Here is a 21,566-nt window from a genome sequence, read left to right on the forward strand (position 1 = left end):
GTATTGGAGTTGACTGAATTCTAATAAACAGGCTTCAGCCCTTTCAGAAAGCTAATGACTTGTTTATTTTTTAATCTCTTCCAGGTCAAAGACCGAGGTCCAGAAGCCACAAGAAGATTTTTTAATTGGTTTTATTGGAGCATTAATTTGGGAGCTATTGTCTCCCTGGGAGGCATTGCATACATTCAGCAGAATGTCAGCTTCGTTATTGGATATATCATCCCAACAGTTTGCATTGGGATTTCGTTCATGGTATTTTTGTGTGGTCAGAGTTTCTTCATCACAAAGCCACCTGATGGCAGTGCCTTCACAGACATGTTTAAGATTCTGGCGTACTCTTGTTGCTCACGAAAGAGATCCAGGGAACACCGAACTAATAGGTTTGTTAAGAACTCTTCAGTACAGGCTTAACTCACTTCAAATTTCAACTAAGGTCTCAGCCGCTTTGCTTAATGGTTGTATGACTGGCTGGCTGCTGCTTCTTTTTCTAGTCTATTCTGTACCATTTTAGACTTCAACTTTCATTTAGATCTTTGAGTGCTTGGGTGTATATGTCCTAATAAAGAATATATCCTTGTTTTCCATCTAGTCCCTGTGTGCAGCAAAATCAGACTTGCTGTTCTTCCACTACTCCAAAATTTTGCCTGTGGTTTCTCTCCTTTCAAGCCTGGTTTATACCTATAGCTTAGGCTATGTCCTCTCTAGCAATGCTGCAGCGGCCCCACTGTAGCGCTGCAGTGTAGACACTCACTACAGTGACAGAAGGGGTTCTCCCTTCACTGTAGTTAATCCACCTTCCCAAGAGATGGTAGCTGGGTTGACGAAAGAATTCTTACATCAACCTAACACTGTCTAAACCAGGGGTTAGGTTGGCTTAACTGTCACTCAGGGTGTGGATTTTTCAGACCCCTGAGGGACGTAACTGAGTTGACATAACTTTTTAGTGTAGACCTAGCTAAGTCATGAAAAATTTTGTGCCCAAACACCATAGTTAGGTCGACCTAGTCCTTGATGGTGATGTGGCTAGGTCAATACAAGGATACAAGCTCACGCGTCTCTGTGGGGTGGATTTAACTACATTAGTGGAAAACCCCCTTCTGTTGATATAGGAAGCATCTACTTTACAGTGCACAGTTGCAGCGCTGTAGCTATGCCACTGTAGCATAGACATACTCCCAGTGAATCTGGACACACCTCAGGCTCTGGACTAGCATTTGCTAAATACATTTTTTCACAGAGCACTAATTAACCATCTTTCTTTTGTGCTTTGCTCTCTCCATGGGCTCATCTTGATTTTAGAAGGGTTTTTATTTGCCTTCGTATCCCAACAGACTTGATGAGGCAACAGAGCTGTATAACTGCTATTTCTAACAATCTCTTTGAGCTACTGTCTTCCACACACTGAGGTCCTCGTGAAATGGTGGCTTCAGCTAGCCACTGTAGGTTGGCAAAGGGTTTCAGGTGCCTCGTGCAGCATGGAATTTCATGTGTTCACTTCGTCAAGTGCATAAATAAGTTAGAATAACTTATTTTCTGATGGTGTAAATAAACCAGTTATCACTTTCAACTGTTGCATTTTTTTAATGCTTAGTCATGCCCAGTGGACGAAGAAAGATTAGAATGTCTCAAAAAAAGAAAAGAGTACTTGTGGATATAGACTAACACGGCTGCTACTCTGAAACCAGAATATGTCTAGTAAACTTTTATAATGAATACTTAGCTTAATTTGTCCCTTTCTGATCCACTTTGACTGATATATTTTTTCTTCTGTATCTTCTGTTCCCACTTCTGAAATGCACAAGGTCCTTTTTGATGAAAAAGCAATACAAAGTTGTTCATGAGTTTTTTGAATTAACTTCAACTTTATTTTCAAAAGTGAAATCCAGGAAGTACTTCAGAATCCTCGTAAGCAAAGCCTGTTTGAGATGGCGAAGATCTCTCATGGAGGGCCATTCAGAGAAGATAAAGTGGAAGATGTGAAAGCCCTTGTTAAGATTATCCCTGTCTTTTTGGCTCTTATACCTTACTGGACAGTGTATTTTCAGGTGAGTGACTCTGACCAATCATAAAGACCATAAGTTTACATTCTCAGTACTGCAATTGGAAGCTCTGTAGGTGCTATCATTAAATCACAGCTCGGAGTCTAAGTTGTAAAAATTCATTCCTCTCTGAAAATTGCATCAACTTTGAAGGAACATTTAAAAAAAAATGGGGAAAATGTTCCATAAGCTTTTGTTAAATAGAATAGTTTGGCAATGTCAATGGCTAAAATTCTAAGAGGCTAGAAATCTAAAAGTTTTTGCCTAGTCGTATTTTATTATGGACTAGCTGACTTTTTTATGTAATATGCACTCGTTAGTTTTGGGGTTCACCCCAAACTAGTTCTCAGAGATGTATATTTGCTTGCACAATGTAACTAAAATTATGTAGCAAGCCAGTGCTTAGTAATGACAAAAATGTTTGCTGGCTCATTGACTTTTTAAACAAAATGGTCATGGGGTGACGTATATTAGTTCACCACTATGCCCTTGTATCTAAATGTAAATTGCTACGTAGTGTCTTTCATGAATGTAAAATTCCCTCTGAAGTTGAGGGATGAATAAATGGCCTAAAAGGATATTAAGAATATTTTCAAAATATGTATTTTAAGCTGATAATTGGAGTCTTAAAGCTAAAATTTGTAAATATCTAATGTACTTTTCAACATTAAACTGTTTCCTTTTCCAATTCACTTATCTTTGTCAGTGAAAACAGTTTAGTCAGTTTTACTTTATTTTAGTGCCTTTCACTGTATTTCTCTAAGTTGGCAGGATGCTGCAGAGCTTAGGTTGCAAACACTTTAGAAGACTGTTTAGAGCTTTAAAAATTTCCACGTAAAAGTTATTTTTAAAAAAATTCCTGTGACTGGTTCTGTTGCTATTAGGTCTTGTACAAGAAGATTTGGCTTTAGGACTGAATTTGCTAAGCTTATGGAGGGAATGGTAAGATGAGACTGGCTACATGCCACTCACTGTAGGCAATCTGCAAGTGGTGATGGGATACTAGATGGGGAAGGCTCTAGGCTACTACAGAGAATTCTTTCCCAGGTGTGTGTCTGGTGGGTCTGATCTAAGCTAATGGTCCAATGTAACAAGTGATGATATGGATACTAATTGTTTTTGATGGGATTAAATAGAGTCTGTAGGGAAACTTCTTCACCATAGTGTCAATTTTCCATACAAAGCTGAAATTTGTATTTGCTCAGAGTCTAACTGATTGCCATATTTGGGGTCAGAAAGGAATTTTCCCCTGGCTCAAATTGGCAGAGAGCCTGGCTTTTTTTTGTTTTTTTTTTCCTCCTTCTGCTAATGCATGGGGTGCAGGTCACATGCAGGTTTAAACTAGTGTAAATGGTGGATTCTCTGTAACTTAGACTTTAAATCACAATTTGAGGACTTCAGTAACTCAGCCAGAGGTTATGGGTCTGTTACAGGAGTGGGTAGGCAAGATTCTGTGGCCTGCAATGTGCAGGAGGTTAGACTAGATGATCATGATGGTCCCTTCTGGCCTTTAAGTCTAAAAGTTTGTGCTTTTTACTAAGTTCCAATTCTGGGCCTGGAGAGACATGGCAGGGTCTCACTAGAAAACCTTGTTTTGAACAGCTGTCTAGTACGTTCAAATGCAATCCTTGTGAGTCACTGACATTTTAAGTAGTTTCACTTCAGAGTATGACTTTATCAAGTAACAATGTCAACTAATTTTTCTTAATGTTAGATGCAGACTACATACGTTTTGCAGAGTCTACATTTGAAAATCCCTGAAATTTCAAATGTCACCACCCATATTCATACGGTAAGTTGGCCAAAATGTGGAGGGTTTTTTTTGTTTTGTTTTTTGTTCAGTTGAAACTCCCTGAGCTAAGCTAATGGTCCAATGTGATGATATGGACACTAATTTCTTTTGTTGGGGTTAAATGGTGTCTGTAGGGTAGCTTCATTGTAGTGTCACTTTTCCAGTACAAAGTTGAAATTTGTGTTTCCTAATGTTAAGCAGTAGAATTGCAATTTACGTAACTACACTTGTTTTTTATTAACAAATGCCTATATTTAAGTTAATCTTATACATGTTGTTTTGTTCATTTAGGCATATTTCAAAACGAAACCATTAGGGCTGTCAAGCGATTAAAAAGATTAACATCCAAATATTTAATACATTTCAGTTGGTATTCTATTACATCGGTGTTGGTGCACATAACAAAATTCATTCCACACATGTACATAAATTAGAGGGAACACTGCAGACAAGTATTCCCACTAACTCAGTAGGACAACTCATGCTAAAAGTGAAGCACAGGTCATCTGCACTGCAATGAAAAACCCACAGCTGGCCCATGCTAGCTGACTCGGGCTCATGGGGCTTGGGCTCTGGGGCTGCTTAATTGCAATATAGACATTTGGAGTTGGGCCCAAGCCCAAACTTCTACATCACAATTAAACAGTCACTTAGCCTGAGTCAGCTGGGTTGGGCCAACTGCAGGTTTTTAATTACAGTGTAGACATACCCTTACTTATATTTGCATTTTATCTTGATTAATCAGTAATTGCAGGTAACGTGGATAATCTAGCATATTGAAGGATGTTATGGAACCAACTTCAAAGAAGAGCTTGCAAAGTCTAACATGAAGTGGTTACTGAAATAATCATTTCCATTTTGCACAAAAAGTTTATCCGTATAAATTAATTACCAGGCTTACTAAATATACCTTTGAAATTAAACCACTGGCATAAATTTAGTAATGTGAATAGGTCAAAATTGCTTTCATTGTTTTTATTCACAAATGCAAATATAAAAAATGTGTATACTGTAAAATACCACATAAGTAAAATTAAAGTAACATTAAATTTGAAAGCCATCTGTGTATTTTGGTTCTCTTAAGTCTTAGAAAATGGTCTCATAGCTGAAAGTAAAATTGGTTAGGTGCATCAAACAGACTTTTCATCAACCTATAGCTTCTGTTTGCCTGATTCGATACAGTTAATAAATTAAATTGAAAGTGTTCTGAGACTTCTGCATGCTTAAAGGGGTGCAATCAACTTAAATCTATATTTTAAATTTTTTTCCTCAGCTATGTTACTAATAATAACATGTTAGATGATAAGTGAAGGTATTTTTAAAATTCTGTTCACTAATTTTCTGCTGCTTATTTTTAAATTTCCCTTAACTTGGATGCTGGAAGTCAAGTCAATTTCACTTCCAGTTTTTAAATGCTGTTGTGTTTGAGTTTGTTAGTGGAGGGGAATGTTAATTTAAAAATTCTGATAGACATTTTTAAAAATGGAAATGTTTTCATTGGTCCAAGGTTTGTTAAATTTAGACTTAGCATAATCAAACTTTGGGCCACATTTGAGATGTCCATTTAAATAGAGCACAGTTTATTTTAACTTGACTACAGGTCCCTGGTAGTAGCAAATAAGTTTTACTTTATTCTTTCTATGAAGCCCTTCTTGCCCTCTGTTAATATTACTTGCATTTCTATCTTTTTTTCATGAGACCGTTTTAGAGCTTTTTCAAATATTAATTAAGTCTCACAACTGTCATGTTTGAGCTAACTGATTGCTAGGCTGAACAAAATGAATAGTTTTCCTCTAACTTGACTAAGACTTAATGAAACAGGCCTGTGCCTTTATCTGACATGGGGAAATTAATGAAGTGTGGACTGAACACTGCAGTAAATGTTCTTTTTAAACAAAGCACAGTGTGATACTTCTCTGCTTAGGCCCCTAAAGAATATTATGCGTATAAATATGCATTAAAAAATTACAGAAGGTTGTGTGTACACACCCCTAACCTAGTGACTGTAGAGATGCACTGTAACTTTAAAAATACTGTAAGTGTGCGTGTTTCTGCTTTGGGAATAAACGTTAGTCAGAAACTTATTCTAGCCTTTGGCTCCTTTATTTTTTGGTAAGCGGACTGTTAGGTTCAGAAATTGAATTGGTTCAAATAAGCAATGAAGGACTATTACTGGCTTTAGTTGAAAATGGTTTAAAATGCCACTCATACCATAAGACTGTTTGTTATAACTTTAAATTGGCTTTAAAAATAACTTCAGTTGTATTTAGTGTTTGTTTAATAATGTGGAATTTGAAGAATGGATAGTGGAACATCATCCTAGTGTGTCTGTCTTGATATTTTAAATGGTTCTTCTACCAGCCAGTCCATAAGTGAACGTCAGCTCCCTTTTCTGCAGTGCTTCCATTGTAGCCCTTTTGCTGCTTCAATCTGAAAAATAATTCTGCAAGTATATTTTAAAACCATCTCAAAGTAGGTTTGTGGTTTTTTCCATTTTTTTTCTATTTGGGTCATATGAGAGGCATCATACAACACTACATTTCTAAAAATGTATACATGTATAGTCTTTTTTTTTTAAAGCTATCAGACTTGCTCTTACCCATCAGGATATGATGATTTGCGGTAGCCAAGTAAAAAAGCAGTTGAGTCACGGCTCATCAGATCTACATTTTTCTTAGATGCACACAACATTCAATGCAAGCATTACAGTGTTTGTCTAAAGTGAACAGGATAAAGATTGCAGTTTCTTGATATGGAAGTAGTGGAATATGTAAAAATATGTGCATGCTCTCAATTTCCCAACTCCTGATATGTAGAAATGGGAAGCCGTGAGTCTCCAAAAAACTTGTGATTGAATTGTGTGAAACACAGCAGTGCCGGCAATACTTGTTGGTTCTGTTGTCCATTATCAAATTCAATAATGCCCAAAAACTTCCTACATTTTTTTACTGTATTATCCAAATCAATCTTTAAGTTTTGTGATACTGGTTAATGCTGTGGTGAGATAGTAAAAGTCGGTTACACGCAAAATACACAGCTGATTCCCCCCCCCCCCCATGTGAAAGTTTTCCTGAATGGGGTCGATTGAGTTAAATCAGTGATTTTAAGCCACTGATTTAAATTTTGATTTAAATAGTCTTGAAACCTTGAATTAAATAGATTTCAATCAGGTTTTGCATTTGTACTCTTTATTTTCCAGAGAGAGAGGTTGTTACTCGTTATTTGATAGCCATTAATACACATTGATTTGCAACTAAATATAGCATGCTAAGTTTAGTACCTTTTTCTAACCAGAAGCATATATGATATCTACTCACATTTATATAAGCAATTATATAGTTTAACTCAATTCTTACATTTATTGTGTTGCAAAATGCATCCTTCACCATTTTCTGTTAAATAGACTAACTTTTTTACTTGTGATTTGTGTCAAGCTCTACTTGGGTGGTTATTCAGATTCAATTAAAATGTACAAAAACATTTTAAATGCTTTTTTGTTAAATAAAACTGCCTTGAGTGATGGATACATAGGAAAAAAATTATCAAAACATTTTGCATTTAAAGCTAACTGATTTAATAAAGGAAATATCTGTAGCTAGTGAATTAAACTGATTGTTTTTGGTCACCATAAGCTTCAGAGTTTTAGAACTAGTAGATCACACCACTTCCCATCTACTTTTTATTCAGAGATTGGAAGAAATTTCTTTTTCCTTTTCCAATTCTTAATTGGGTTTTTAACTTAAAATGAATGAGTAACTGAATAAATATTCCCTCTGTGCCTGCCGAAGAGGCTGCTGCTGCCAAAAAGCTAATTTAGCTCCGCAACAAATTCTGGTGTCAGGTGCTTAACGAGTGACTTCCACCCATTCAGTGCCTTGACTTTCTTTAAAACTTGGCAGTAGACATGTATTGCTTAATATTTTTGGTATTTAAATTAAATGATTTTAATCTGGTGATGATTTCAACTTTAATATCAAACGTATTTTAAAAATTAAACCTATTTAAAAAATCAAGTTTTAAATTTTTTTTAATCATTTCTTTTAGATCACACTTGCTGACTCTAGTGGCAAGCAAAAAGATGATCAGTTCAGCAGAATTTTTAAGATTTGTTTTTTAGTCCAGAGTATGTGATGGTCCCGTTAACTATAATCTTGCAAATTTGATCTGTTTGGAAATATTCAACAGTTTAAAACAGTTCATGGATTCAAAAGACTTGAATCATTGTCTTGAAATAGTTGGAAGACAGAGTGTAATATGGAATACAAAAAATCCTCAAACGTTAATTGTTGAATTGATTTTTAAGGTAACTACTTGTCCCCCCAAGCTCTAAGCATAATTCTATCCTTCCATGAAAACATTTACAGCACAGTTCAATACAACTGCTCAGTCTCTGAGGCTTTCCAGATTCGTAGCAGAGTTAAGCAAGGCTGTGTACTTGCCCCACCTCTGTTTCGGATCTTCTTCTCCTTGCTATTGAAACAAACTTTTGGTTCCTCAACTGAGGGAATCTACTTGCACACAAGATCTGATGGAAAGCAGTTTACTCTTGCAAGACTTAGATCTAAAACTAAGACTCGGGAGGCCCTTATCCAACACCACCTCTTTGCTGATGATACAGTAGTGACAACCCACACTGAAGCGTGTCTTCAAAACTTTCTGGACGTTTTTTCCAAAGTCTGCCAAGACTTTGGGCTTACCATAAGCCTAAAAATGATGAACATAATGTGCAAAGGAGTTGAGGAGGCATCCTTCCTCAAGTTAAACAACTATGAACCAGAAGTGGTGAATGAGTTCACATACCTGGGGTTGACTGTCGCAGTCAATCTCTCACTTGAAACAGAACTCAACATCTCCATTGGAAAAGCTGCCACAACAATGTCTAGACTGAACAAGAGGGTATGGCAAAACAAACTGACAGAACACATACCAGTGTGTATCAAGCATGTGTTATCAGCATACTTTTGTGTGAGAGTGAGACATGGACCATATACTCTCATCCAGAAAAGAGGCTCAACAGCTTTCATATGCGTTGCCTTTGTTGAATCTTTGGAGTCTCCTGGAGAGACACAGTCACGAACACTGAGGCGCTCAAGTGGGGCAGCATACCCAGCATGCAAACGCTCCTCCAAATGAGACCCCTCTGCTGGCTTGGGCATGTGTGCTTAATGAGTGATGGGCGCATCCCAAAGGACATCCTCTACAGCAAACTGGCATCTGGAAAAAGACCCAGAGGATGCCCAAAATTGCATTTTGAGGATGTGTGCAAGCAAGACCTCAAAGAAATGGATGTGGACAAGTGGGAAGATCACACAAGACCGCAGCCTTTGGAAACAAGCTTAACAAAGGTCTCCGGAGTTATGAGAGGAAGCAGTCCAGCTTAGCAGAAGTGAAAAGAACTTGCAGAAGACAGAGCCCAGATGGTTGAAACATTATCTTTAAATTGGACAGATGTGGCAGAGATTGTGTATCTCAAGTGGGTCTCATAGGCCACGGTCGCAGCTGCCATAAAATCAACTGGGTTTCAAACACTCAAAAGTTGAGTTAGTTAATGATGTTATTTATCTTGTGCACACAGCCTCTCCCCAAACCCAACTGGTTTGGGACAGGTATGGTAGAAGGACTTAATGATGTTGCATCTTCTTTCCAGGGGTCCAAATCATATGTATGGCTCCTAGACTTATGTGAACTGGCCCCAGTTGCTGGCACAGTTGTGAGACTTTATATACAAAGATTCTTTTAGAGTCCTCCTTTAACAAAAACTGGATGGGGCGTTAGATGCTTGGACATGCTCTAAATTTTCATTTGGACTTTACTAGTTGGAATAGTATTTATAGTGGAAATAGTGTAGTCAGGTTGAATATGTCTAAAGCTATTTTTGGAATTGCATAAGAACATTTCCTTAGTGCTTAATGGAATATCTGTTTGCCCATATAGAACTGATTTTAAAGCTTGGTAGAATTTTAATTGTATTTTGCATTATATTAGTAAAATACTCTTTCTACTATGCTGTGACAACTATGAAAAGTCATAATTTGAATGGAAGATCTACAGACCTGGCTACTAAATATTTCTCATGGAGAGAATAGAAACAATTGAGTAATAGGAAATATAAACCTATAGTCAGCCTCAGGAACACATCTTTGGAAGCAAAATAAACAAGCAGGGAATACTTAATTGCATTAAATCACTTTCAACCATATATGACATTAAGATTGCCTTTGATTGCTGTTATAGACACATCTTGGTGTATTTGTTTACCAGACATTAGCTGCACAATCAGTCATTCAACAGACAGGTGTTCTGTGATTGATTGGATCTTAATGGCTTGAAAGCTCCTGCAGGATAATGATTTTTCTATTAAGCACGTTCCAAGACACACACAGAAAACAAATGTTAAGATGCTAATGTTCCTCCCTCAAAAGGAGGCAGCACTGATCATGACGTTCTATCCGTTATTCCTTTTTTGTTCTATCCAGTGATGGCTCATATGACGAATCTGGCTCTGTCAGCCGTCTGAAACTCATTGGGGCTCTGTTTAGAAGTGATAGTACAATCTAATCATTCCCATTTAAATTCATTGGTGTTGAATGCTCAGGTGGCTTGCAGCATGGGGCCTGTAGGCAGCAGCTGGCTAGAGATAGAGGCTTAGTCTCCCCAAATCTGTCTACCAGCCAGAACCCCTTGCCAGCTATCATGACAGAGGGACAGCTGGACCAAATCTCAGTAGTGGTACACATGGGCTTCTGCTCCCCGTCCAAACTCCATGTGATGGAACCTGTGTCCATTAGAGAATTGAGTGGAGGCAGAGGCCAGGAGCAGAAGGAACCTGTGTGCCAGGTTGCAGTGCCATAGCCACTCTTCAGTCATGCCAGCAGGGAAGGGGCTCACTGTTAAGCCATCAAGCTATGGTTAATGCCCACTCCCCTGTATGAGTGACAGAGGTGGTTGAACCTCTGTGTTTTAACCTGGTGCATGGGTTCTTCCTCCCGGGCCAAGGGCTCCACTCTGTTTTCTATCGACACAAGGTTCAGCTGCATCCCATGCCACCTGGCTATGCTTACTTCCTCCCCATTGGCAGAGGTATGCCTTGCCCATTGCTCTCATCTCCCAAACAGTCCACCAATGGGAAGGCAGACAGTAACTGGAGGTGGGTGGCATGAGCCCATGTCTGAACCTGTGTTAAAGGGGAAGTGGACGTGAGCACAGTGGTCTGAGGCAGCAGCAGCTTTACTATAAAACTGCCCCTCTCCGTAACCTGGCTCAATCTTTAAATACCTTTCCCCCCCCCCCGGGTCTGCGACCCTCTGCAACCTCCCTCAGTTTAAGCATTGCTTCTGGTGCTCAGATTTGGCTGGGCCTGGGTGCTAAGTGGGTGGGCCATTGCTCACCAATGGCAACAGCCCTGCTCAGGCCCGCCACTCTCCCTCAAGAAAAATTTTACCAGCCTTCTGTGATTGGGCTCTTCAGTGTTTGAGATGTTTGCATTACAGTGCCTGCCAACTATATTACTATGCACCCTGATGGTCTTAAAGGTATGAAAAGGTTTGATTAGTGGAACTTCTTTTTCAGTTTTATCTGCAAACAACCAGCAGTCTAGTTAGCTGAGGTACTCCATTTGGTAACATTCCTACTATGCTCAAATGTGCAACTATGTTGTGCCATCATTTTCAAAGCAGAACTCCAGTGACTTATGGATCAGGTGACTTTTGGAGAGTCTCTCTTCATATTCACACTCTTGGTCCACCTTTCTTTCTTCCTCTGAATTCTGCTCTCAGAACTGCTGGATTTAGCAGAAGGAACTGAGGCAGTTGGGGCTCTTGTAATCTTGGTTCTGAACATTGGATGTTGCAAGAGGCTGCCTGTGCAACGCCAGTGGGCACTGCTTTCTGGGAAAACTCCCAAAACTCAACACAGATGGATGTGAATTCCAGGAGTGGGAGCATGCAGTGGTATCCTACTTACTTTGGAGAGAAACCATCTTTACTGATTTAAGCCAGAAGAATTGTAAAATACTGTAGCTAAGTAAAAACCCGAAGAGCTAAGCTAAGAAGAATGCATTAATGGTAATGCTGAGAAATGACTGAACGATTTTATTTTAATGTGAGTCTGTAACTTGTAACAAATACTTTGGTTTCTCCTAGGTTTTCATTATTGCATGAAAAAATGCTATTTTTGAAGAAAAGAACAAATCAGGTGGTAAGTAGAACATGGCTGAATTAATCTATCTACTCTGTTTTTAGTTTCCTGCAGCCTGGTTGACTATGTTTGATGCAGTGCTAATTCTGATCCTAATACCCTTAAAGGATAAAGTGGTAGATCCCATTCTGAAGAGGAATGGCTTGCTCCCATCATCTTTGAAGAGGATTGCAGTTGGAATGTTCTTTGTGATGTGCTCTGCATTTGCCGCAGGTAAGAAGGCAACTTAGATACACATTTGATTAACTTCTGCAGAGTCCTGTTGAGTATCTAAAATGTTTCTGGAGTCTTCAACTGATAAGTGTTCAGAAGTCTCTTGGATGGGCTGCATGAATGTGTGTGCCTAATGAGGGGTTTTACTCTCACTATTGCTAAGCTTTCATGTTTTTATTAATAGTGTAAAACTACTAGACCATTTTTCTGCTTGAAACAAGGTTCTAAATTAACACTTTTAAAGAAGCTTAACTTGCGGCAGTTTGTTAACTAACAATCTCCAGGATGAAAGATTTGCCTTTTCTGTAAGCTACTATCAAGGTCAAGAATACTGAAAAGTAGCAGAAGAGCTACTTTTATCATCATCAACCATATGATGTCACTGAGGGGTTCAGCCTGTTTTGGCTCATAGCTGGTGATCAGATGGGAAAGAATTCCACTTCATATAATAAATGCAAAATTCTAATTCCGTATTCTGAATATTAAGGAAGCTCCAAAGCAATGTCACGTGATTTTAATCATCACTTCACTTAAAAGTTGAGCACAGGAAAAACAAGGATCTGTAAAAATCAGTGTGTCTTTTTAATACAGTCTGATTTTCAAATATTAAATAAAATTGAAACTCTGTTTAAAACTGTTTCTTTAGCTGAAGTAATAAAATTGGCTTATTGCTGAGCAAGACTTTCCTCCGACTTTGGCTTTTTTCCCCCTTGCCTTAATGTTCCCTAGTGCTTGGAATTATTGTAGTGTAAAATAGCTTAGCTGTAGCACAAAAGGAAAAAGATGGCATCGCTGTTCAAACCATAAATCATCTGGTTATAGGGATGATTTAATGTTAAGCACTCCTGATGTGGAACTGAACATCTCTGAGCAATGCTTCATGGAACCTATACCCTTCACCCAGTATCACTGTAATGAACATATTGATAAAGCATTATAGCATTAAATAAATTAATCTCGACACTTGTAATTTCCTATATTTTAGAGAGAGGGACACTTTATAGGGCTATTAAGGTTTCTCCCAATGAGAGAGGTAATTACCTTATTAGACCAAGGTCATTTTTGTATGTGGGCAAGTAAAGTTCTTACTGTAAAAGTCATTTGAACTTAAAATAGGAATATTTCTGTTATTCTGTGGCACTTGAGAACATTTGGGTAGAGCTCCCCTCTGCCAGTTGGGGAGGACAATGCCAGAAATGTTGAATGCCAGCCCTATAAATAGAACTTGCTGGCTCAGAATTCTTACTTGACTTGACTTGTAAAATCACAATTCATGTCCCCACTAGTATTGAAACAGAAGCACTCCTGAAATAAACTAATTGAGCTGCAGTCTGGTTGTATACAATAGAATTCCAAGAAGTTTCAGATGACTTAATTTTCAGGATTAGTATCTGATTTAGACATGTGATATCTGCCTAAAATCATTCTTTTCCCCAGCAGAAGTCCAGTTGTTTTGGTTCACTGGGCTGGGTAAAACTAATGTGAAGCCTGGTGGAGAACTTCAATCTTGACCTGTGTTTGGAGTAAGCTACCATTCTAGAATGTGAGAACCCAAGTCAGATGACTTCTGGGGCTGAAATTAACACAAATTTGCTTCCATTGGTCTAAATAATTCATGAAGTGTTTCATCATATAGGGCAGGCTAATCAATGGCATTTATAAAAGCTATTTTCATTTGACTCTTAAACTGCAGCATAACTACCAGACCACCATTTCGTTAGACAGAAGTCTTGATGACAATATGGAACAATATGAAGATGCCAATATTTTTAATCTGCAGTCTTGGAAATAACTTGTGTGTGCCTTATTTTCATTTTTAATATATTTGCCTAACTGGCAGTAGTTCTGGACATGAGTTAGGCTGCCTATTAGGTTGTTTAGTTTATTTTAAATACCTTTATAAATTGAGTGAATACAACTGATTAGATTAAAGGAACATCTGCTGTGCTTGCTTCATGCATTTTATTGTAAATTCTTAGCAGCAGTATTTAAGGTTATTCAACTGGAAAATTGACTTCGTTTATAGACTCTAAACAATTACAGCATGAATTTAATCTGAAAGTTTTAATAGTTAAAAGAATCTTAAACTTGTCTTGAAACTTGTCACATTCAAATACAGTCTAACAAAGAATCAATAGATTCTAGCTTCTAAAATCTTCAGGTTTGAAGAGAAATTTATGGTAAGTTAGTTTGAAGTTGAAGGTTCATAAATAGCCACGTCTTGGTGGCAGGATATCGATGAAGTTGCCTATAGCTAGAAGAGTATAGTATTCATAAAGGATCACCATATACTTTTGAAATGAAGTCCATTTCAGACTATTATATATGACATAATTAAATTTCAGCAAGACTTTAACTGGTTTTGCAGCTTAGTTTATTTGTAAACATTCTAAAATTAGAGTGAGAAGCTGAATTGTCAGTTCCTTAGAGTCCCTATTGCCATATTTTTTAAAAATGTAGAAAACTGTCTATGTTTCAGCTTAAAAGAAATGAGGGAAATATAGAAGAGAGAGTGCTTGTGGCACAAGAAAATGTTGCGTTCAGAACAGCCTTTGCCCTAAAGCTGTTCATTGTTGATGAAAACAGTATTTTTTAAAAAGTGTGGGGGTGACATTTTGTTTAATCACTCAGATTAATAGGGGGTTCTTTCACTGCCTGTCCTGTAACCTTGGGTACCGTAATGCTATGCTCAGAGCCCTGACATCAGCAGCCAGCCTACAAGCATAAAGATCTCTTCCTGGCTTCTTCTAGCCTCGTTACTACTTGCAGGGTGACCCCAACAAGGAGTCTCCTCAAATTCATCTACCCTGAGATCTTAACTGCCAGACATTCTTCTCTGGTTGTCATCTCCCAAGGTGTGAAAACAGCCTCCATTTAGTTTGCACAACAGAGAAATTGCATGGAGTAAGAATAAACAAAAGGTTTATTTAATAGAATAATCACCAGTTCAAAGATGAAACAGTAAGGAAAAGCAAACATACAAATTACACAGACGACAAAGATGTGACTTCCAGGTTTTACTGTTCTATGTTAGCTAAATTCCCTTTTCTAATATAAGTTCGCTATTGCCTCTGAACAGTCATAGGGGAGATCTAGTGTTCCATAGACAGCACTCCATAGATGCTGGCCCTCAGTTTCTGGATGTCCTTCACTTCAACTCCCTTCCTTCTCTTTTAAGAGTTTGCATTTTTTTTCTTTCTCTTAGATTCTGGTGCCTCATGGTGGGGGAAACTCCCTCCTCTCTGAAGACTGGTCTACACCTAAAACTTAGGTTGACCTAGCTACATTGCTATGGGGTATAAAACATTGACACACCTGAGGCCAGGTCTACACTACAACCTTACAGTCATATAACTGCCTCGCTCAGAGGTGTGAAAAATCCCAGCGTAGACCGTGCTTCTCCCATCAATATAGCTGCTGTCTCTTGGGGTGGTGGATTACATCGATTAACTACATCAAGAAGCTTTCCTGTCAGCGTCGTAGCATCTTCACTAAAGTGCTCCACCACTGCAGCTTTAAGTGTAGCCCTGGTCTACACTAGAAAATTAGGTTGGCCTAACTGCATTACTCAGGAGTATGAAAAATCCACACCTCTGAGGGCCAACCTAAGGGCTTGTCTATACTTACAGTGCCACTGTAGTGCTTCGTGAAGACGCTACCTGTGTCTATGGGAGAAGCCCTTCCAATAACATAGCACTGTCTACAGCAGGGGTTATGTTGGTATAACTGCGCCACTCCGTGGTGTGGATTTTCCATATCCCTGAGTGGTGTCATTATACCAACATACATTTGTAATGTAGACCAGGTCTAAGTCCCTGTGTCGACAGCGCTAGGATGGAAGAATTCCTCTGTCGACCTAGCTGCGCCACTGTTATGCTTAAGCGTAGACAAGCTTGTCGTTAAGCCAACCTCAGCATTAGGTCAATGGAAGAAAGCTGGATTTACTACAGCTTCTGACTACAGCAGCATGGCTGTAGCTGTCATAGACATACGCTGAGTGTTCCAAGACTGGGGTTTTCTTTTCAGTTTCAAGTTGATGCAATGGCTTCCCATTAACTCTAATGGTCCACCATTGTCTTTTTCTGGCTGGACAGTGGATGTGTACTTGAAGTTAGTTTCGTGTGAACAGGCTTGGAAGGAGATTTTCTTGGCCAAGAGACGTAGTTGAAATTGTAGTACTACTCATGAGCATATTATTCAATACGTATCTATTCATAACCACAGTCTGCATATGTATCTTGTGATGACCATCTAGTTCAGAACATTACAACTTTTCATAAGATATTACTTGACATATTTTTCAACACAATAACATTGCGTACAACCAGTTGATCCAATTGCTTACTATTTGGGGTTCGCACCCCTATTTTCCCCTTTGAGTGTCTGGACCCTGATTGGTACAGGGGGAAGTAAATTTGGAAATGTGTTCAAGGAGGTAGTTGCACCAGCAAGATATAACTGGAGGAGTTTCAGGATTAATAGTATCCATTTTTCCCCACCTGCTGTTTCAATATAATAGACTATAGAACAGTTAGAAGCTTTCTTTTCTACAATTGATTCTTAACTACCATTAATGGTTAAGCTTGTGCTATGATACAGGATGCTTTCCACCCTTCTCAAGAGCACATTACAGACCACTTATTGTACATATAAGCATGCTTGAACCTTTTGACTCACTCCCAGAGCTCGAGCCCCAGCACAGCTATTGCACAACTGTGAACTACAAAATTATCTTTAGTATGAAACTGTAAGCATCTTCATTCTAGAATCCCCTTGCTCAGTTTTGACACCACATTCAGACTTTCAAAACAAGAGCAGGGTTTTTTTGTTTTTTTTCCCCCCAAGCTTGGTCTCGTGACATGTGTGTTTTATCAGGGACTCAACATTATGGCACATGTGCAGCTGTCTGGGTTGTGCACCCACTGCTTTTTATCTGGATCAGATAAAAGTGAGGAAATTGACTACTATATTTAGTCATTGAAGAACACTGTGTCAGCAGTGCCTTATACATGGCATGCTGCAGATGTATGAAATCTTTATTATTATTGCATTGTTTTCCTTCTTGGGTATAAGGTCAGGTCTTGATCTTCTAACCTAGACCAGGCTGATCCGTATCTGCACTTGAATGGAGACATGCCTGTACAACCGGAGTACTTCAGGAAACTAATGTTAATGATTCAATAGGTCCTGCTCTTCCCTTCAAAACAGCAATGAGCTAGTGTACCAAATTGATTGGGTTGTGGGCTCTTTGGTATTGGTAATTGGGAGTATATTCTTTTGGGTGAGGCATAAAATAGCCCTGGTCACTTGTGGTTATTAAAGATCCCAAGCATTCTTTGTAGCAGTATGGGTATTTCAGTGTGGGTAAACTGTAAGCGAACTACTGAAATTTCCCCTACAGTTTCAGTGGGATAAGATTTACTTTCTGCTCTAAAGTGTCCTATTGCATTGATAAGCGCTTTTAAACAATTGTTGCATTTCACACTCTACATGACACTGAAATGCAGATACTAATGTGATTTCTATGTACAGTATAACTTGTAAATCAGCTTGTAAAGAGTTTTGGAATTTTGTGTTATGAAAGGTGCTATATAAATGTAAGTGATCAACAGTAAACCATTATGAATATGGTAAACAGCATTCATGTAACACTGGTGACCATTTTAAAAAGTAAAATAGTCACTGATGTACTACTTTCATGCTTGCAGATGCAATAATTCAACTTTGCAAAGAAGTAGTTTGCAGAAGTGAGATTGCCTTTAAAAAAGAAAAAACTTTTAAGTTTGTATCAGAAGGCTCTGTGAGCTAATTCACCTGAAATGGGGTAAGGATTTGTGTAATCATAGCTGATAAATAAGAATAGAATAACTGTAATCCTGTGGCAGAGGAACTGAATTTTCTGAAATAGTAATAGGAAAAGTAGACTATGTAGTGCTTGATGTATGAATATTATGAAGTACTTATTCCCGGTACCTAAGCTTTTGTTGCATGGTTCAGGTAATCATGTCATGCAGTAATTCAATTCTAATTTAGTCCTAGGTATGAAGAAATAGCTTTTGCATTTTAGGATTATCTTTTCTTTTTTTCTTTTAGGAATTTTGGAGGGCAACAGACTGAGTATTGTAAAGGTTAAAACAATTAATCAGACAATTGGACATGTTACATATTATGCTGCTGATTTGCCAATATGGTGGCAGATTCCTCAATATGTACTGATTGGATTCAGTGAAATATTTGCAAGCATAGCAGGTAAGTTTTAAAAAATCGTAACTTTTGTCTGTCTGATCATTTTCCTAATACATTATAATTATAACATAAAAAGATACATAGTAATTTTTAAGGGAAGGGAACTAAATTCCTGTAGGTTACACTGGGTCAAAAGATTAGCAGACTGCTTTTAATTGTTTTGACATAGAATCATAGAATTGGAAGGGACCTTGAGAGGTCATCTAGTCCAGTCTCCTGCACTTGTGGCAGGACTGATTATCTAGACGATTCCTGACAGGTGTTTGTCTAACCTCTCTTAAAAAATCTCCAACGATGGAGATTCCACAACCTACCTAGGCAATTTATTCCAGTGCTTAACCGCCCTGACAGGAAGTTTTTCCTAATGTCCAACCTAAACCTCCCTTGCTGCCATTTAAGCCCAGTGCTTCTTGTCCTCTCCTCAGAGGTTAAGAAAAATATTTTTTCTTCCTCCTCTTTATAACAGTTTTCACTTATGTAAAAGGTTATCATGTCCCCTCTCAGTCTTCTCTTTTCCAGACTAACCAAACCCAATTTTTAAAAGCTTCCCTCATAGACCACGTTTTCTAGACCTTTAATCATTTTTGTTACTCTTTTCTGGACTCTGTCCAGTTTATTCTCATCTTTCCTGAAATGTGGCACCCCGAACTGGACACAATTCTCCAGTTGAGGTCTCATCGGTGCAGAGTAGAGTGGAAGAATTGCTTCTCATGTCTTGCTCAGAATACTCTTGCTAATACATCCCGGAGCGATGTTCGCTTTTTTTTCCCCCCAACAGCTTTACACTGTTGACTCATATTTAGCTTGTGGTCCACTATGACCCCCAGATCCCTTTCCCCAGTACTCCTTCCTAGGCAGTTATTTCCCATTTTGTATTTGTGCAACTGATTGTTCCTTCATAAGTGGAGTACTTTGCATTTGTCCATATTGATTTTCATCCTATTTACTTCAGACCATTTCTCCGGTTTGTCCCGATCATTTTGAATTTGAATCCTATCTTCCAAAGCACTTGCAACCCATCCCAGCTTGGTATCATCCGCAAACTTTATAACATTTACCGGTTAGATTAAATGACCAGTTGTGATCAGATTAATGCACAGTAGGACATATAGATTAATGCTTTAGAAGAATAAAAGAGGTTTATTTAATCTCAAATGCATCAGGTAATATAATGGCAGCTTGTTGATTAAGAACTTAAGTGTACAATTTAGAAATGGATGTGAAATAATGAAGGTAACTAGTTGGGGGTTTAAAGCATGTGACACGCACAGTTATTGATATGTACATAGAAAATGTTTGTTTATTTAGAATGCAAGATCCAAAATCTGTGGGATTAGGATGAGAGAACAGTGGCATCCTGGTAAAGATAATGGATTGACTGTACTTTCCTGTGACCAAAAGTAATTGTCCTTTTTCCAGCCTTTCTTAAAGATAATGAGGGAGGTAGTATGAAACAAAGGATGCATCCTTGACCAGTGTGAACCACTAGCAGCAGCAACAGGTGAAATCCAAAATGATCTATAGTTGAGTGTGATCCCAACTAGCAAATATCCATGTTGAAGCTTGGAAGTGGTGGGTGCCAGGTCAGAATCTCACTAGAAGTTTTCTCTTGTTGCCATTTAATGTCTAGATATTACGAAAGATGACCCTGTCCTTTTTACTGAGACAAAGTGAGTTTTGCCAGAGTACGAACTACAAGACTGAGCCAATAAACAGTCAAGTTGTTTAATTAGGCTTCTTCACAACCACAGGCTCTTTGGCTCTAACCCATGTTATTAGCCTATTGACCATAAGAATAGCTTGGAAAACTGCACCATCTTCTGAACATCTGCTAAAAGCCAAACACATTTATCATTCTTCATAAATGTATTCCAACTACCAGGCAGGTGCAGGGGAGGAAGAAATGCATTTTCTGTTAATATTAGTGTATCTGTAGTAGAAACGATGATTTCTTCCCCCCCCCCCCCCACCAATGCATTTCAGATGTTGTGCTACATGTATGTATCAGACACAACATTGTTTGTATCCTAGCTTTAGGAATTGATGCACTCTTCTACCTCTAATGTAGAGGTGAAATTATTTAAAACAAATTCATTTAAAATTAAAACAGCAGATCCCCAGCCGCTGGGGCTAACAGCAGGAGCCCCACCTGCCCATTCTGAGGTTTATCTGGGGTTTTTTGGTTATTCGATCTAGCCCTAGTCCCAATTAGATCAGATAATTGGAGTTCCATTGTTTTAGCAAAAAGCACCTCTAAAGAATACCTACATTACGTCTGTCTTCCAAATACCAAAGAAGTCTGTCTCATGGAGGCAGTCTTCTTTGTTGCTCTTTTGTTTTTCATTTTGCAAAATGGTATTTTCCCAAGTAAACTGAACTTGATTTCTTCTTTTGCCAACATAATCTGCCACACAACGTAGCACCCCTTGCAGTCTCAGGTCAAGAAAAGCCAAGGGGTAGGCTAGCCTAAAGATGACTGTGTTTGGGGAAATCTCTCACATGGCTTGCTTGTGCAGCAGTTAATCTTTTGCTTTCCTGAGCATGAAACTTACCATGAAAAGTTAAAACAAATGTCACCTATTGTTAATTTACCATAACATTGGAATTGAAAAATGAATGCTTTTATCTCTCTAGCCCATGATATAAACAAACATTTTTGATCAATCTTTCTGGGTTGAAAAAGAATCTTTCAGGATCACTGATTTGGCTTGGCATGCAGACTGCTGGTTTGTTCTTAAAGCAGGGCTGATAGTTAGTGCAGTCAGGAGGCATTGATCTATAAGCCAACAAGGTCAGAGGAGCAGTATTCTGCTTACTGTTAAGTAGCTCTAGTAAAAAGCTTTAAGGAATCTGCTGGAAATGATTTCCAAGATCTGCTTTTCTCTCTAGAATAATTGTTAAAGGCATATTTTATTTAGTACTCCATGTGGTAAGTACTAGGTAAACTGAAGCACCACTCAAACCACATCTTCCTGGAACTGAATCACAAGTGTCTGTAAATCTCTTGGATGCCATCCTTGTGTTATGTAGTGGACAGCAGTGAGAGATCATAATGATTTTAGGTTGAAGTGGGAGGAGAG

At 38.3% G+C, this 21,566-nt stretch overlaps 1 protein-coding gene across 3 annotated transcripts in view; it reads left to right on the plus strand.

Moving 5' to 3' along the window:
• SLC15A4 (solute carrier family 15 member 4) overlaps positions 1-21,566 on the plus strand; it is a 49,730-nt gene that overhangs the window by 14,056 nt on the left and 14,108 nt on the right. For 2 of the 3 annotated variants that reach the window (XR_012155154.1, XM_073313585.1), the window contains exons 2-6: positions 85-380; positions 1,877-2,045; positions 3,754-3,831; positions 12,072-12,240; positions 18,334-18,489. Coding sequence is in view for 1 of the 3 variants with exons in the window: in XM_073313585.1 (XP_073169686.1) it covers positions 85-380; positions 1,877-2,045; positions 3,754-3,831; positions 12,072-12,240; positions 18,334-18,489 (868 nt within the window). In the remaining 2 variants the exon portion in view is untranslated. Of the gene's footprint in view, positions 1-84; positions 381-1,876; positions 2,046-3,753; positions 3,832-12,071; positions 12,241-18,333; positions 18,490-19,905; positions 20,070-21,566 lie in introns of all 3 variants that reach the window. The other variant, XR_012155155.1, reaches the window with a different exon arrangement.

Source organism: Lepidochelys kempii, chromosome 15 (assembly GCF_965140265.1).
Source record: "Lepidochelys kempii isolate rLepKem1 chromosome 15, rLepKem1.hap2, whole genome shotgun sequence".
NCBI classification, from domain to species: Eukaryota; Metazoa; Chordata; order Testudines; family Cheloniidae; genus Lepidochelys; species Lepidochelys kempii.